Genomic DNA, 17716 nt, shown 5'->3' on the forward strand with positions numbered 1-17716 from the left:
AACTGCCCATGGGACCAATTTTACAAAACCCCTGTACAAGCTGTAGAAAATCTCATCTAACATAGAATTCAATTCCAACAAGTGCTCAAGGATCATCTAGTATAAGCTCAGTCCAGGATGCAGTGGTATACTGAGAGGGAATTGCAAGTAGGGGACTGGGTATATGTAAAACTTTAGCCTTATAGACAGGCCTCATTGGACTCAGGAAGCATTTGAAACTGTGTCCTAAGTACTATGGACCATATATGGTGGATAAGAGGATTGGTACAGTGGCTATAAGCTGTAGCTATCTAACACTGCTCAAATACACCCTGTGTTCCATGTTTCACCGTTCAAGAAGAGAGTTGGACCCTCTGTCACACCCCAGCAACAAGTTCCTTTGGTGGGGGAGTGATGGTCAAATGTTAGTTTAACCTATAGCCATCTTGCAGAGGCGCACGATCAAGGAGAATAATGGAGTGGCAGTTAAAGTTTTAATTCAATGGGAGAACCTATCACCTGAAGAAGCTACATGGGAGGACTGGTCTTTTATTAAGGCCCAATTTCTATAATTTATACAGCAGTTACAACAACATTCTTGAGGGCAAGAATGATTTTAAGGAGGGTGGAATGTAATGACCTAAGTCTAAAGAGTATTAGTTATCATTTATCCAAACGACAATGTATTGAGTAGCTATTACAGTCCAATTAACGATAATTCAACAAATAATTCAAAAGTTGGTTATATACGTGGAGGGCTGAGATTAAAGTGAAGGAAGGGCCGAGATTAAGGGAAGCAAACCTATATAAAGAAGAAATTGCGGGTGTGGAAGGCATTGAGAAATCCGGTATCATTTCTCTTTTATGCTCTCCTCTTTCTTTCTTAAATTTCTTTCTCTTCTCATCTAAATCTGATTCTCTCAATCCCTATCTTAATTTCTTATTCTACTATCTGGATGTGGACGAATTCAGCTCGAGTAACCTATCGCATTTGAACTCTCATTTCAGGCATGATGTTGGAAGCTAGCTGAATCTTTTCGTTGGAGCTGTCGATTATAATTTCCTATTTCTTATTATTTCATTTCTGTTATTAGTGAACTCTTTCGGTTGTTGATTGTAATTGTTGGTTTGAGTACCAAATGCAGAGTTTCTGATGTAATTGTTAACTGTTAGAGGTTAAATCGATTAATTGAGTAGTTGAATTGTGTTCTTAATTAGTGAGTTCATAACACAACGACCCCTCCATCGGTAAATTCACCTGCGTCGCCGGAGATTGCGACTCTGGTAAGATGGAATGCGCCGGAGTTGGTGCTATACCGCGGGTAAGTTAGGCGGAATTTACCCTCAACAACAATCAGGGGATGAATTTCTATGACGTCAGATTTGTAGATGGGTAACCTTCCGATTGGTATGGCTGTTTGTTTACTGAAGGTAGAATTGAAATTGTGGTGCTGTGAAGGAAGTGTGGAGAAGAAGGGTAGTGAAGAAAATGGTAATGGGAAAAAAAGATAAGGAAAAATGAAAAAATAATAAGGAAACCTAAAATGAAAAATTTATTTTAAAAAAGCTAATTAAGTACACTTAATTTTGTCTCATCCAATAGGAAGATGACAAGTGTTTAATTCTGGCTGATTTTAGCTTTTTTTCTTCTTCTCACGCGCTTTTAGGCGATTGATAACACACTCTTTGCCAGGTCACCTCTTAGGAAAACTTTGGACAACAATAGGGGTAAAATATCATCCGTAAAGTTAAATTGCTAAAGTGAGTTTTCGGTGCAAGTTTAGGGGTGATTTTATTTCTTTTCTCTACTATTAATTATTAAGTTGGAAAGTTCAAGAAATTCTGAGTAACTGCACAACTTTTAAAGTATGTTTTATTGATTTCAGTTATTAGGTTACTTAGCAATAATTGAGGGTGATATAGTAAAACTATTATTTCATTTTTAACTTCTTAATAAATGTGCCAAGTCAATACATGACAAGTAAAATAGAACGGTGGGAGTATTACTTTTTAAGAAAAGAAAAGAAAAGAAAATCTCTTTTTCAAGACTTAAAGGGTCCTTTCGCCTCTCTCTTCACAAATAAGTAGGTGATATACTATGGCATTCAACAAGCATAATTTGACAAAAACAATATCTCAATGCTCCCACTTTTAACAAGCATCATTGCCCAAAAACATTAAATATCTGCAAGTGGGTAGGTCACCCATAATCTTTTTCTAGCATATCTATACAATATAAATTAATAATTGCAAGAATACCAAAATTCTGGTTATGCACTAAAAAAGTTGTACTTACTTGGTTATAGAATCTTGATTACTGATAAGTGATTTTCATTGCTGTAAAAATGGTGAACTATAATGGAATCTAATGCTTTGGGAAAGTACCCTTTCTCACCATTTCTATTTTAGGCAAGTTAAAGTTTCTTGATATCTTTATTTTTGTTAGTTGTGCTGTGGGTGTGCTTCAAGATTTTGTAAAAATTTGAACTTTATGAGCTAGGCAGATTTTCATTGCTATAAAAATGGTGAACTATAATGGAATCTGATGCTTTGGGAAAGTACCCTTTATCAACATTTCTATTTTCAGGTAAGTTTCTTGATATCTTTATTATTGCTAGTTAAGCTGTGGGTGTGCTTTAAGATTTGGTAAAGATTTGAACTTTGTTGCTTATTTTGGTTGTTTCATCATTGGAAGGAAAAAAAAAAAAAATAGTATTAGCTACTCTATTTGTGCATTTTGGTTTAAAAATTCAATTTTATGAGCCAGGGAATGTGGATTTCAGTTTGTGTGTTTTTTGGGTTTCTTTGTTTGGTAAAGTGCTTCAGCTTCTTGAGTTTGTTTTCCCTAAATGCATAATATCCGCAATTGGATAATTGGATTTTCTGAGATAATAAATATTAGTTGAGTGGTCATATGAGAAATCAACTCCAGATTTTCACTGTTGTAATCATGGTGAACTATAATGGAATCTGATGCTTGGGGAAAGTGCCCTTTTTTGCCATTTCTATTTTCAGGTAAGTCTTTTGACACCTTTATTATTGTTAGTTGAGCTGTGGGTGCGTTTCAAGATTTGTTAAAAATCGAACTTTATGAGCTAGGGAATATGAATTTCAGTTTGTGTGTTTTGAAATTGTTTGGTTTTGGTGTTTCAGATATTGAGGATTCATATACCCGAACCCGAACTAGCTTAGGCGTAGTTGTTGTTTTTCTTGTATACATTGGGTATTGTGTTCTTCTTGATTTTGGTTTCCTCCTGAAGATGTTAGATTCCATTGTTCATGGTTTCCTTCTTTAATTATGCTTACACTTCTATATTTCTCCTTCAAGAATAGTTAACAATTACTAAGTTAAATAAATAGATAATGATGAGCATGAGCGGCACAGTTGGTTGAGCATGGGACTTCCATAATGGAGGTCTCAGGTTCGAAACCCCTTGCCTACGACAACAGGGGATTTGCCTTATGAGTCGAGCTCGTCGCACGGGGCTTGCCTAGTGTGGGTTATCTCTCATGTATGGTTTGCGGGCTATTGCACAGCAGCGGGTTTACCCTGTGCGCACCTGAAGAGTGGTAGCTGCTGCGGGTTCCCTTGTCATAAAAAAATAAATAAATAGATAGTGATGATCATGGTGGTGTTAGCGGTGGCAATGGTGATGGAGAGGAAGGAAATGTTAGTGGTGAAAGAACAAGTGGAGGGGAGGATAAAATGGGATGGGGCGTTGAGGTGGCATGCTACGTGTTGTCCACCTCATCAAAATGTCAGTGCCACATGGGATTGGGTGTCCACCTTGGACAACCCTAACGGTTGAGGGGTATGTTTGAACCATTTAGGTAACGGCAGGGGTATTTTTATAGGGATAGTATAACGGAGGGTAAAATCGATTTTTTTGCATATTAGAGGGGGAAAGTTTGACCCTTTTCCCTTTCTGTTTTCAGGCTAGTCTTGTGATATCTTTATTATTGCTACTTGAGCTGTGGGTGTGCTTTAAGATTTGGTAAAAAATTGAACTTTATGAGCCAGGGAATTTGGATTCAGTTTGTCTGTTTCTTGGGTTTCTTTTGTTTGGTTTAGTCTTTCAGCTTATTGAGTTTGTTTCCCCAGTGCGATAATATCCTCAATTGTATAATTGGATTTTGCGAGAACAGATATTGAGGCTAGCTTAGCGTAGTTTCATTGTCCATGGTTTCCTTTTTTAACCCCTTTTCACTTGTATCTTTTTCTTTTCTATTTCAATTTGAAGGCCTTTATCAATTATGTTTGTCAGTTTGTGGGTTTACCAATAATACATGAGCATTCATAGACAGCAAATTAATCAAAAGTTCAAAACTAGTTCTTTATTTTATGTATTGACATTTAGTTATGATCATAGCCCATAGGATGTTCTTTTCTCTCTTTTTTGTTGGTGCTAGTATTGATAAAAACATGTTCAACTCTATTCGGCAAACTTCCTTTGACCAACTTGACTAGGTGAAGGAGGAAAGATATTAAGTGATATTTTTCTCCCCTTTCCCTTAGTACCTTGAAATTCCTCTGTGCTAACTACAAAGTGCTTCTTTTATTTCAGCCATTCTCTCAAGGATTAATCATTGCCGAATGCAGCTGGTATTTAATTGAAAGAGTCCATTTGGAATGATATGGACCAGTCAAAGGAGGACGTAGAGGCAAATGATGTAGCTACGAATGTGCTACCTAAAACGAGGGAGGATGATATTTCTGTTGAACCATCGATGAGAAAGTCTATATCTACCAGTCTTGAGTTTCTGGAGGGATCAATTTCTTCTGGTTCAGGTACCAACAACAGATATGTAATGTCCATGAAGGATACTCAGCCCCATGGTACAAGTTCTTACTCATTGAATAGTTCAAGGCTCACATTTGAAAAATTGAGTATTTACAAAATTTCCGAACCAGCTTCTCTTAGATGCTCCGAGAATATTCGAGAAACCAATCAGAAACCGCAAATTCAGTGGCAACAGTTTTATCAATTAGGGGCTGGCTCTAGAAGTGTGAAGGGGGATGGAGATCCTTCATCCACGGATTTTCCAGGAAAGAATTTGCTAGCGCTGAAAATGCTGAAGCATGCATCGGACAAAGATATCAAAGAAGGCTCTAATGCAGTGTCTTCCCAATCAACAGAAGACCCTAACTTAATCATCCCAAGCAGTAAATTACTTCCGGGAAATAGTCAATCAAAACTTTCATCTACATCTGGCTTTTCTCAGTTTTTCGCTAACCGATCTCTTAAAGGCAAAGATGTTTTACCAAAAGGCCCTGCGCTTCATGAAGAAGTTCATACCGCCTCTAATCTGCAGAATAAGAATGAGTCCGAACAAGCTTCAATAAGAATGGTAGCATCTGATGCATTGTTTAAGCCTGGTGCTAATTCTAATGGAATTACATTGAGAGAGTGGATAAACTTGATGGGATCACAGATTAAAAAAGCTGAGAGGATTCACATATTCCGGCAGATTGTGAAGTTAATCGATATTGCGCACTCCCAAGGAACTGCATTCCAGGAATTACGGCCTTCCTATTTCATTTTACTGTCACCTAATGGTGTTAAATATATTGGTCCATCTGTTCAGATAGATTCCATGTATGTCGTGAACCAAAATACTAACGGGAAAAGGCCATCCAACATTGATAGACATGCTGAAAGTAACTCGGGCTCTAAGCAGCGGAAGGTTCCTTTTTGTTCTCATGATGAGGGCACGCAATTGAAGGCTGGGGGTCTGCTGGAGTCTGACATTAAACAGTTGGAAAAGAAGTGGTACACTTGTCCGGAAGAACTCGATCACAAAAGCGTTGCATCATCTAATATCTACAGTCTCGGGGTTCTTTTCTTTGAGGTGAGTAAAACCACTAATAAATTCTCTTTTTTTGTTCTCTCTGTCCAATTGTCTCACCTCTCAGACACGAACTTAGGTTCTGTTTGCACAGTCCAATCCATATTAAGCAAGATTTATACAACTGAAAAGTTCACAATATTATATGCTACATATGTTACATGATTGCTCGTTCTCCATGATTTGATTCATATATCAGCGAGGAACAATAAAAGACCACGTAATATTAATGTCAAATATAAATAAATGGTGGACAGTGTGGAGGGAAAGAAGCACTATACGTTTTGAAGATACGACAAACACAATCCAACATATCAAGTTTTATTATATACTTTTGTTCTCTTTTTGGTTTAAGGAAGAGTTCGTAAATGATGTAGAATTAATTCTTAGCCTCCTAGAATCCCTATAAGATTAGCAAAGGATTTCTTATAATACAGTTACCTTTCTATCAAAAATAAAAGTCAAATTTCTTATCAAAAAAAATTATAAGATAAAAGTCAAATTCTACAGTTATGGTCAGAACTTCTATAACAGACAACAGTGAGGTGAAATAATACTTTAAATATATTTGGCACAATAGATATTGAATTTAAGATGAAGCAGAATTTAAGATGATCTCAAATGTTGGTATAACCATAATACATACATCCGCTATTGTGTGTTTGTAATGAAAGGAACAACAGATGTTTTGAAGATAAAGCTAACTCATTCCAACAGATCAAGTTCAACTGTAAATTGTTTTCTTTTTTCGTGTAAGAAGGAATTTCTAAATGAAGCAGAACCCATACACACAACAAACAAGAAAGGAAACAACAAAAAGGGGGGAAAATGCTTAGTGCTTTTATGATACAATTATCTTTCTCACCAAAAAAAAGACTATGATACATACATGATACATCTCAAACAAACAAGAAAGGACACACCAAAAAAAGGAAGGAAGTTATTTGATGATGAATCACCTACTGCCTTTCCTTTTAGCACTTCTTGAATCAATTCGCTTCCTGAGCATTAAGAAATGGAATTTAAATCAATATAATTGAGATTTTTGGAACCAAATGCTTTTATGATACTTTTGCGCTCACCCACTCTACTGGATCTTTGTACTAGAATATTCCAGCCTGGATATGATTGTCTTTTCTAAATAGACTTTTGAGGTTTAACCCTCAGATTCTCCAATGTTCTCAGTTCTCCTCAGATTTTCAATATTTTTTATTGTCATCTGGACAAATATATGTAGCTCTACACACTCCGGCTAATTTAATGATTTTTTTTTAATTTGGGGGTGAATAGAATGGATGTTTTGTTTGACAATGCCCTTCGCCGAAGGTGTGAGATATATTATCTTTAGTCTTACTAATTCCTGTTGTTTTTCTATTAGTTGCTCTGCTGTTTTGAATCACCAGCGGCACGTTCTGCAGCGATGTTGAATTTGCAAAGTCGCATTCTCCCTCCAAATTTTCTTTGTGAAAATCCTAAGGAAGTTGGCTTTTGCTTTTTGATGCTTCATCCTGTACCTTCTTCTCGTCCTACAACAAGGTATTATTATATTTCTAATTTCATGTGCAATATAATATTCTGCTATTTGGACTTTGCTGAAACAATTCAATGTTGACGTACCTGCAAGACAGCCAGCAATACAGTATCCTAGGATTGGGTTATCTGGAAAACATTGTGTTGCTCTGAGTAAACTCAAAGCATTTTCAACTTTTGCGAATCACAGATTCCTTGTAGTTTGATATAGTTATAGTAACTATTATGGTCCTTTTTCTTTTCGGGTAAAACTGGTTTGTTGTTCGAGAATGATTTTTCTATAATCCGAGATGGAGGAGTCTTTTGGGGCTTGAGGCATCTTGGCCACTTCTTTTGTCACCTTATTATATACTCCCTCCATTCCAATTATGTGGCCTTGTCTCCTTCTAGTCTATTCCAAAAGGAATGACCTTTAACTTAAATTTCCCATTTTACCCTTAATGACAAGATTTTATAGCCACACAAATATTATGGCATGCTTAGACTGCAAGCTTGAAAAGTTTTATAACCACACAATGGCATGTTTAAGAACACACGTTTCAAAAGTCTTTTTTTTTTCCTCATTTTTTTCTTGAACTCCGTGCCCAGTCAAATAAGTTCACATAAATTGAAACAGAGGGAGTGGTAGATATCACACCACTAGGTTAGAGCTGGTACGCTACCATTGTTTGATCACAAAATCAACTTGATGCTATCCGAGTAATGTTTTCATAATCTCAAGTGGAGTACTGGCTAATCCTGCTGTAGTCTCTATGGGAACATATGTAGTAAAATGCACCTTGCCCCCCACCAAGCTTTAAGAGTTAGTAAATTCATTCTTTTTCGTCCTAACTAGGATCTCTGGGACAGAGAAGAGTTGCATTTCTGTGATGGTGGAAACAAATAGCAAAGTATCTGCCACTCGGTTGGATCGAGGGAAAAAACACTTTTTAAAGGGATAATTACATTTTTGGACCTCTCAAAAGAATAATAGCAGCGAATGGTTAGGTTTTGTATATTAAGTATATATATACATATAATATACATATTATGTACACAAAATATACATTGTTGAAGAATGCAAAAAGTACCACATCGTTGGTTAATGAGATGGGTGGTCTCCTTCTATGGACTTGAATAATTCTCCCCTTATGAGCTAGCTTTTGGGGTTGATTTAGGCTCAAGATCCATTCTTTTCATGGTATCAAAGCAGGACCCATCTCACCTGATGTAGGGCGTCCACGCACCTGATGTCTAGACCCGACCGTGAGGTGGGGTGTTGAAGAATGAAAAAAGTACCACATTAGTGGTTAATGAGATGGGTGGTCTCCTTATGTGGACTTGGACAATCCTCCCCTCATGAGCTAGTTTTTGGGGTTGAGTTAGGCCCAAGACCCATATTAAATATCGTCCACGCACCAGATGTCCAGACCTGGGCGTGAGGTGGGTTGTTGAAGAATGAAATAAAGTACCACATCGGTGGTTAATGAGATAAGTGGTCTCCTTATATAGACTTGGACGATCCTCCCCTTATGAGCTATCTTTTAGGGTTGAGTTAGGCCCAAGATCTGTTTCTTTACATACATATAATATACATAATCAGTGTATAGGTTTTGTATATTTTGGCTAGCGCCCGTAGGCCGTAACTAATTTCGGCCATCGGGCAAATAATGAAAAAGCCCTTTTTAAAATTGTTATTTGTTCTTTAATAGTTAGTACTCCCTCCGTCCCATTTTATATCAGGGCGTTTGACCGGGCACGAAGTTCAAGAAATAAATGAAGACTTTTGAAAATTGTGGTCTAAAAAACCATAGAAATTTGTGTGGCTAGAAATCATTTCATTAAAGGTAAAAAGGTAAATTGAAAGTTGAATTGTTATTAGATATAGAAAGGTGTCATTCTTTTTGGACGGACTAAAAAGGAAAGAGTGTCATATAAATTGAGACGGAGGGAGTATGGCTTCTGGCCTGCAATTTGTCCTTCTGATCAATAGATATTTTCGCTTTTCTGCTGGTAACCGTCTAGCTTTGTCGTAGTGACGTTTAACTTCTATAATTGGTAGAAGCTCAGGCACAACTCTAATTGTCTTTGCAGGGAAATCCTGCAGTCTGAAATAATATATGTAGCTGAAGAAGTATGTAAAATAGATGGTGTCCCATCATTTATTGAGAAGAAGGATGATGACCCTGACTCAGACACGTTGCTCTATTTCCTAGTTTCACTGCAGGAGGAAAAGCAGAATCATACCTCCAAGTTATTACAAAGTATAAAGTGCTTAGAAGCTGATATCAAGGACGTCGATAAAAAAGATATCTTTAGAACTTCAGATTGGGTGGAAAAACATCTTAACTCGACTGACTGTATTTCTAGATCGTTTTCTATTACAAATATGAGCAACGAAAAGCTAATGAAAAATATTTCTCAGCTTGAAAGTGCTTACTTCTGCATGAGATCCCAAATCCAACTTGCAGAAAATGATACAATAGGTCGAACAGACACAGATTTGTTGACGAGCCGTGACAAGTTGTCAACAAAAGAGGTGGGGCCTACTCTAAAATCTGTTGATCGTATTGGAGCCTTCTTTGAAGGTATTTGTAAATATGCTCGCTACTGCAAGTTTGAGGAATATGGGACATTAAGAAATGGTGATCTTCTTAACTCTACAAATGTGATCTGCTCCCTCTGTTTTGATCATGAAGAGGAATATATAGCTGCAGCTTGTGTCTCAAAGAAAATCAAAATCTTTGAATTTGCTTCACTTTTGAATGACTCTGCGGATCCTCAATATCCTGTGGCTGAGATGTCAAACAGATCTAAGCTTAGCTGTGTTTCCTGGAATAATTATATGAAGAATTATCTGGCTTCAACTGATTATGATGGCATAGTCAAGGTGTGTACTTTTTTCACTGGACTTGTTAAAGAGATTTTGAATCTTCATGAACTATGACAATAAGAGATAATTATAGTCCAAGGCTTTTCGCTGATCTAATTTACAAATAGCCAGCAAATGTATAGGTTTTGTATATTTTGGCTAGCGACCGTAATTAATTTCGGCCAACGGGCCAAAAAAGAAAAAAATCCCATATTTTTAATTCTTACCCCTTATCGGACTAGCCTATAAATACTCAAGGTATTCTTTCTGGCATGATCTTTTCATAGGAATGTAATAGAATATATTTCCTAATTAGTAAGTGCATTAACATATCACAGCAAAGGTATATCAACTACCTAACACGTGCTTGCAGTTGAAGTTGAGTGTTTCATTCATTTTATTAACATGACTTTGCTGTAAATATTTTGAATCTAGATGTGGGATGCAAGCACAGGTCAAGAATTCTCCCAACATATAGAGCACCAGAAGAGGGCTTGGTCTGTTGATTTTTGTCAAGCGGATCCAACAAAGTTTGCCACTGGAAGTGATGATTGCTCCGCAAAAGTGTGGAATATTAATGAGGTACTCTACCAATCCTAGGTCTACTTTTTCATGAAGTTGGTTTGTTCATTTAGATTTGATCTATGGAAACAAACAAGGGCATTTTTTCATTTTTGGCTCGTCGGCTGAATTTAATTACGGGCGGTGGCCAAAAATACATAACATATACACTGGTTATGTATATGTTATGTATATTACATGTATATTTATATTTAATATACAAAACTTATACATTTGCTGGCTGTTATTTTTTTGAGCGGTCCAAAAATGTAATTATCCCAACAAACAAAGAGTTTGATCTGTTTTGTACGGCAGCGAAGTTCTGTGGATACAATCTGGAATCCTGCCAACATATGCTGTGTGCAGTTTTCTGCTTACTCCTCTCATCTGTTGGCTTTCGGATCTGCTGATTACAAAATCTACTGCTATGATCTTCGCCATACTAGGATTCCATGGTGCACATTATCTGGACATGAGAAGGCTGTTAGCTATGTAAAATTCTTAGATTATGGTACCCTGGTTTCTGCATCCACAGATAACACGCTAAAGCTATGGGACCTAAATAGAACAAGTTTGGAAGGATTGTCTTCAAATGCTTGCAGCTTAACTTTCAAGGGACATACCAATGAGAAGGTAAGTAGAGGATATTGTCTTTACGATGAATATCTCAATACTATAGGTTGTTCAGTTTCATTTAATCTCCTTTTTGCTTTGTACAGAACTTTGTGGGATTATCAGTTTTAGATGGGCATATTGCATGTGGTTCCGAATCTAATGAGGTAACTTCATATTTCATCATTTTGTTTTATGTTAAACAGTAGCCTCAATTAGGCATATGTGATTTTGATTTGAAGAACTGATAGCTTGATCTTCCAACTGAGGAAAGCTAAGATTATGTGTATTTCTTATCTGAGGCTATTATGATCCTTTTGGATCTGTCTTCCACGTCTTTGGGTTTTCTTTCTACCATTACAAAAGAGCAGTTAGTTGGATGGTTCTCTCTTGGATCACCACCTACTTTTGTGGGCTTTTTTCATTTTTTGTCCGTCGGCCGAAATTAATTACGGGCGCTAGCCAAAATATACAAAACTTGTACACTGATTATGGATATATATATATATATATATATATATATATATATATATATGTGTATATATATATATATACACACACACACACACACAATATACAAAACCTGTACTGCTGGCTGTTATTCGTTTGAGCAGTCCAAAAATGTAATTATCCCTACTTTTGTCCTTTACCATCCCCAACATCTAAAGGTTGCGAGCTTCCAGCAGAAGTATCAATTCTTTCTTTACTTTTTAACATTTTTTGGCAGGTATATGCTTATCATAGATCTCTACCAATGCCAATTACTTCTTATAAATTTGGATCTGTTGATCCGAGCTCTGGCAATGAAGGTGAGAGTAATGGGCAATTTGTTTCAAGTGTTTGCTGGAGAAAAAAATCTAATATGGTTGTTGCGGCAAACTCAACTGGATGTATAAAGCTGTTACGTTTGGTATGAATTAAAGCTCATCATCCTTATCTTCTGAATCCTAACCATGCTGGCAGACGTGTTTTCCACCTAGCTTCAGCTGGAATTGAGCAAAACTAAGGTACTTTATTATATTCAGTAAAATAAGTCGTTAAAACTAGAAGTTCCTTTGGCATGTTACTAAATTGGTCCAAAAGCACACAATTTTTGTTCTGAATACAATGTTTTTGAGCATTTCAGGATTGATAAATCTAGGTGTTGAACATTGAAGCCGAATTCGTAGTCGTGGCTAAATGGAATGGACTTCAGAATAGGAAGAAAACCCTTCTAAGAGCCAAACGTTTTCAACTCTAATGTAGTCCTCGCCTGGCTCGAGAGTTCTTCTGGATAAATGGAAATGGAGATGAAGCAGTTTGGCCTCCTTCACTGCTTCTTTTGCAAAGAAATGACATCAGCAAAGTTGAGAAACCAGCTTAGAGAGTATGCTTTGCACGATTGGTTTTGCAAAGCTGAGGTATGGATCTTTTGGAGGAAATATCTTTCTTACTTCAATATGGTGTGAACAGTCTATTTGGGGTTAAAATGCTTCCAGGCATCTTACTCGAGGAGAACTTTTTCTAGCCTTCCTTTTTCATTCAACCATTTTTGTATTCCACACCCTTATATCCCTCTTAAGCATCTCTAACTTGTTTGCAAGTCAAAACGATAGGTTCATCGCCACCACAAAACTATTCCATTACCTTGCGACTCTCCCCCCAAAATCCGCTGCCTGCAACCACATATTTTCAAATATGAAAGGAGCTGCCGAAGCCTGTCTTGTCTTTAAAAGCCATTTACTATGTACACATCATAAATTTAGAACCCAAAGAGCTAGAATCCAGAACCCATAAACTTCAAAACCTGAATCGGCCTCTGAACAATGCCTAAGATAATGTTAAAGCCTTGCATTTAGCAATTTTCTGTACTCTGTCAATGCACATGATTAGACACCAGTGAACTCGAACTGTACTCTTCCTTCTATGCTATCTCATATACACCGCAAAAAAAAAAAAAAAAAAAAAAAAAAAAGGAGGAAATATGTGTGCGTCTTTTCCTTTTCTGGTTAAAGTTTCAAGTAAAGAACCCTTTTTGCTCTAGCGTTTTCTTCACCTTTGTGCATAAATGATATCACTTTGTTGAATTCTCCTTCGTGTTGCTGAAATATGCCAGACTTTGAGTTTACAATACATTCTTTAAACTTTTGCTTCAAGACATTTTGAGCAATATAAAGTGACCTTTCTAAATTGCTGCTTTTAATAGCTCTAGATCCGAAAAGCTAAGCTTAAACTTGCTCTGACATTTGCAGATCGTCTCTTGCTCAAAAGTCTCGGTAGACACAATCCACTTCTTTTCAGTTGGTGATGTATGTAGATTGTAGACGCAATCCACGTCCTGATTCAGAATTTGTCTCAGTGACTCATGTTTCGTTCTTCTTTTTCACTCACCTTGTGAGCTAACATTTGGAGAAGTATGTGTGACTGGTAAAGGATCAGAACGGAATTTTCCAGGGAGGGAAAGCTCCGTGAGTTCCCAGCCTCGATGTCACTGTAGTTGGCGAATCCATTTGGCTATGATCAGGGTTCATCACTAACCACCTCTTTACGTAGTGAAAAATCCTGCGGATGAATGAGAAACTTGTCTGTTGATTTGGATCAATGTGCCAAGACGACTTTGTCAAGCTTGTCACACTTTTGTGAGTAAGGAAGCAATGTTTCGCCTCATTTTCTCTTGGCTATCTTCGAGAGCAACTGTCCCTGTTAAAATCTCAAAGCATATTATCCCCAAACTTCCACGACTTCTCAGAGAACTTGATATGTACTCTCCATTCCCCCACTATTCTGAGTGGTGATTTTCCATGCCTCTTGCAATCTGGAAGTAGTGGATCAACTGCAGTGGGAACCAGCATATGAATTAGTAGAAAAACTTGTTATGCATGCCATATTAGCTGCTTCTCTGCTCTTCGCTCATTATTGATTAATTTGATAATTTATTGATTTTGCTGAGGCACAAATATTGGCTGCATTTGAAGCCCTGATGTAGTTGTAACTGCTATTTTCGATGTTATTGTTATTCCCATCACTTCCTCTCCTCTTATATTGAACTTAAATCCAGGAGAGCAGCCAACACTTTGTAACGATGCTCTTTCTTACCGCCCACCAGCACAAGTACAAGATTTTCATGTTATTCGAAAGCTCCTCTTCACCCTTTAAGTTTGTTTTGGAAAATGGATCACAAAGGCTAATGGTTCACCCTCATCAACATGCTCTGCTGAGGGACACTCTGAATGATCAAGTTAGACTGTATTTAGTGACCTTCATCATGTATTATCATGTTGGGATGGCAACAGGGCCGAACGGGCGTTGAAATAATGTTTTGAAAATCTAGTGCTGAGCGGGTTGCAGTTTTTCGGATGAAGCTACTCCAACTTTCTGCAGTATAACTTGCCTATGAACACAATAGAAAATTTCTCCCTAACTCAGCACATGTTTGGTAAAATCAAGTCTGATTGGGAAGATAATTTTTAAATAGATGCACTTATGCACCCAAGGTGTATTCAATAAAATGGGTTAAGGATCATGATGTTTAAATTTCAAATTCTGACGGAGGCAAAAAAAAACTAAGTGATTTTTTTCTATTTGTTTAAGCCTTGGTGGATAAAAAATTCTCCGTCTTGCACGGTGGGGAGGTAGTGTGTACTCGTGGAGTTAGTTGAGGTGTGCACAAGCTGGTTTGAGCACCACAATTGTTGGGGAAAAAAAAAAATAGATGTATCATATAATAACAACTTAGAAAATTGACACATATTAATATACTGCTGCTAACAACTATTAGCAGCGTTTCAACCAAAGATTAGACTTAAGTGATGGAGATACAAGAGATCTTAGGCTTTTCACGGAGTTTCAAGAGATCTTGGATACCCTCCCTCCTTGTTTCTAGTTCATTCGAATTTAATTCCTTAAGCACTTGAAACTGCTAATGACAATTTACATCATCTCATAAAATTTAGTTTTACGATTAAAGACTCATTTGAAGCTTCAATTTAAAATCTGAAAATTTTTAGTTGTTACTTTTTGGGTAGTAGTGGTTTGGAATTCGTTGGAAATACCTAAACGAAACTATATACAAAATTTGAGGAAGATTGAAGGTAATTTTAACTAGTTTGAAGTTATATAAGTCAATCGACTTGAAAGACGCCTCTACGATAATGTATGTTACTTGTATAGTTGTATATAACGTGTATATCGTGAATATCACTGCATATTACGCAGATTTCATAAATATCACAGATATACATGATATACAGGAGATACACGAACGTACATAAAAGTATACAGATATATAGAGGGATCACGCAGATATACACCGCGTTCAGCTCGAGTTCTTCAATGCCCCATCTCAAAATTTTGATTAGCAACTTTTCAAATTAACCCCAAATGAACTTAATTTTAATATAAGATTCCCATTTGAACGACCGCTTCAAATTATAATATTTTTTAGATTTGATTTTTAGATGTGAGAGCTTCAAGCTAAACACGGTGGGTTTCAAGGTCTTTTTTTTTCTTTTTCCCCCTTCAAATTCAAGTGATTTCAGTGGGTCTCCGAAGGTTTTTAGTGATTGAAGGCCACAACAACATTAAATTTTGGGATGTCAAGATATATCGGCCGGCTTATTTTAATTTTTTGTCCACTCTTTTTTATATTTTAATTTCAATCGTGCCTTGAAATGAAATTGTATCGTGTGTTAGTAGGAGAGGTTGGCGAACTATTACAATCTATAGATTTCGCATCTATATCAAATCTCAATGTAGGAGCGAGTCACTTTCGGCCTATCTTGAGGTGGTGTTGATGGGGTGCTACATACGACTAGCTAGTGGTGGAGGAATGGTGAGGAAGAAGGTAAATGTTCTTACACTTGGCTACGCTTTGTTAATCTTTTATTAGAATTGCTAAATTGAACTTAAATATGACAATAATAGTAAGTTGGGATATTCCATATATTTGGTCTGTTGGCCATAGAGTGCAATTGTGCATCCAGGTGATAGATCTCTAAAAATTTTGGAGTTTTAAAACAGACCTATGTAGTTTAACTAATGATAATACATTGTTATCTTTTTTATCAGGTTACAATTAATGCTGGTCATAGAGATTTACCTATAATTCCTTTGTCAGTGACCTGACTACTATAATATTTTTATACATTCAATAAATTGCTAATCCTTAAAGAAATAGTCACTTACAATTTAAACTAAACAAAAATAATTTCATGTGTTTTATATTGTTGATCTCCTACATCTTGATATAAGATATCTTGTGAAATGAATCATGTAATTAAAAGAATATTTGTAACAGACTCTAGGATTAAACTCGGCACTAATTAGGTCTAGGCAAGTGAAATGGTGGGTTGGACCATTGCTCCCGCAAAATGGTGAATACATAGGCCATATGAGGGCATGCAAATAGGCCGTTTGCATGTGCATGTCGTAAGGCTAATTCGCAAAAAATTCCAAGTATTTTATGCTGTCCCAATGACCCACATGTTAGAAAATTTGCAGAATAGATTTGAAGAAGAAGAAAACCTTGAGGCATGTAAATTTACTGTCGTTAAAGAAACATTGCCTGTATATTCTTTAGGGGATACTTATAAACTTTTTCAAAATTTCTTAAAGCCAATAAATGTTACTGCAGAATTTTTAACACACTTTCAGGGTAACTTAATTTATAGAAGATGAAGAAGACCATACCGAAAAGGTATCTTTTTCTGAACATGTGTTTCAGTTAACACTTAAATTTAAATTAAATTTTTAAGTTTTAAATAAACTAAACCTGTAACAGAACATAAATATGAAAAGTAAAGATAGTCTTTTATTTGAAGGTCCGACCCGGCCCACGCCCCAAGTCCAAGTCATTTAGATTTAAATACACACACACACACACACAAATATATATATATATATATATATATATACTTCACATGTTATTCTCAGTCAATTATAACAAAAGATATTAGATAATTTAGTTCAGTTTTGGCATATCTTTATTTACTAAAAGAAGTAAAATTAATCATAAAAACTAAGATATATTAATATGAAAAATGCGTCCTTCAATTTCAATCAACTTTCCTCACTTCACACGGTAGTCTGACATTTTGCGTTTGATATTCATGTTTTTTAATAGTAGATACTCCTATGTTGTGGATTTAAAGAGTATAATAATGGAAAGAAATTATTGATATGTTAAAAAACGTAATAAGATATAGGATTAAGTTCCAAGTAGTAATTAGATAAGTTAAGTATTCCCATTCCTACAACTATTTTATCAAATATGAATGCATCCTAATTTAGTAAGATTCTATTATTAGTTATGTGTACGGTGAGAACTTGGAAATTTCACCTCGGTTCATCGAAGGCTCA

The 17716-nt window shown here is 36.2% G+C and overlaps 1 protein-coding gene and 1 long non-coding RNA gene across 3 annotated transcripts; both read left to right on the plus strand.

Moving 5' to 3' along the window:
* Positions 1 to 241: 241 nt before the first annotated feature.
* Positions 242 to 1193, plus strand: LOC132054857 (uncharacterized). The gene is made up of 2 exons (XR_009414382.1): positions 242 to 827; positions 988 to 1193. It is a non-coding gene; the product is annotated as an uncharacterized LOC132054857 (long non-coding RNA).
* A 1009-nt stretch (positions 1194 to 2202) lies between these two features.
* On the plus strand, positions 2203 to 14384 carry LOC132053520 (protein SUPPRESSOR OF PHYA-105 1-like). 2 transcript variants are annotated; one of them, XM_059445591.1, is made up of 11 exons: positions 2203 to 2566; positions 4545 to 5829; positions 7205 to 7362; positions 9430 to 10225; positions 10643 to 10789; positions 11084 to 11401; positions 11488 to 11547; positions 12108 to 12188; positions 12255 to 12387; positions 12507 to 12780; positions 13612 to 14384. In XM_059445591.1, exons 2-9 carry the CDS (start codon positions 4615 to 4617, stop codon positions 12294 to 12296), a joined length of 2817 nt encoding a protein of 938 aa, XP_059301574.1. In that variant the 5' UTR covers positions 2203 to 2566; positions 4545 to 4614; the 3' UTR covers positions 12297 to 12387; positions 12507 to 12780; positions 13612 to 14384. The 2 variants fall into 2 exon arrangements, with proteins under 2 accessions (XP_059301574.1, XP_059301573.1); XM_059445590.1 differs by having other exon boundaries at positions 2204 to 2566; positions 12108 to 12387.
* Positions 14385 to 17716: the final 3332 nt, after the last annotated feature.

This window comes from Lycium ferocissimum, chromosome 4 (genome assembly GCF_029784015.1).
Source record: "Lycium ferocissimum isolate CSIRO_LF1 chromosome 4, AGI_CSIRO_Lferr_CH_V1, whole genome shotgun sequence".
Lineage (NCBI taxonomy): Eukaryota > Viridiplantae > Streptophyta > Magnoliopsida > Solanales > Solanaceae > Lycium > Lycium ferocissimum.

What these genes read in the sequence shown, in the direction of transcription:
- LOC132053520 (XM_059445590.1), top strand. Translation starts at nt 4,615, where the DNA reads ATGGACCAGTCAAAGGAGGACGTAGAGGCAAATGATGTAGCTACGAAT. An exon ending in TCGGGGTTCTTTTCTTTGAG is followed by an intron (nt 5,830 to 7,204) that starts GTGAGTAAAACC and finishes TTTTTCTATTAG; the next exon opens with TTGCTCTGCTGTTTTGAATC. An exon ending in ATTATGATGGCATAGTCAAG is followed by an intron (nt 10,226 to 10,642) that starts GTGTGTACTTTT and finishes TTTTGAATCTAG; the next exon opens with ATGTGGGATGCAAGCACAGG.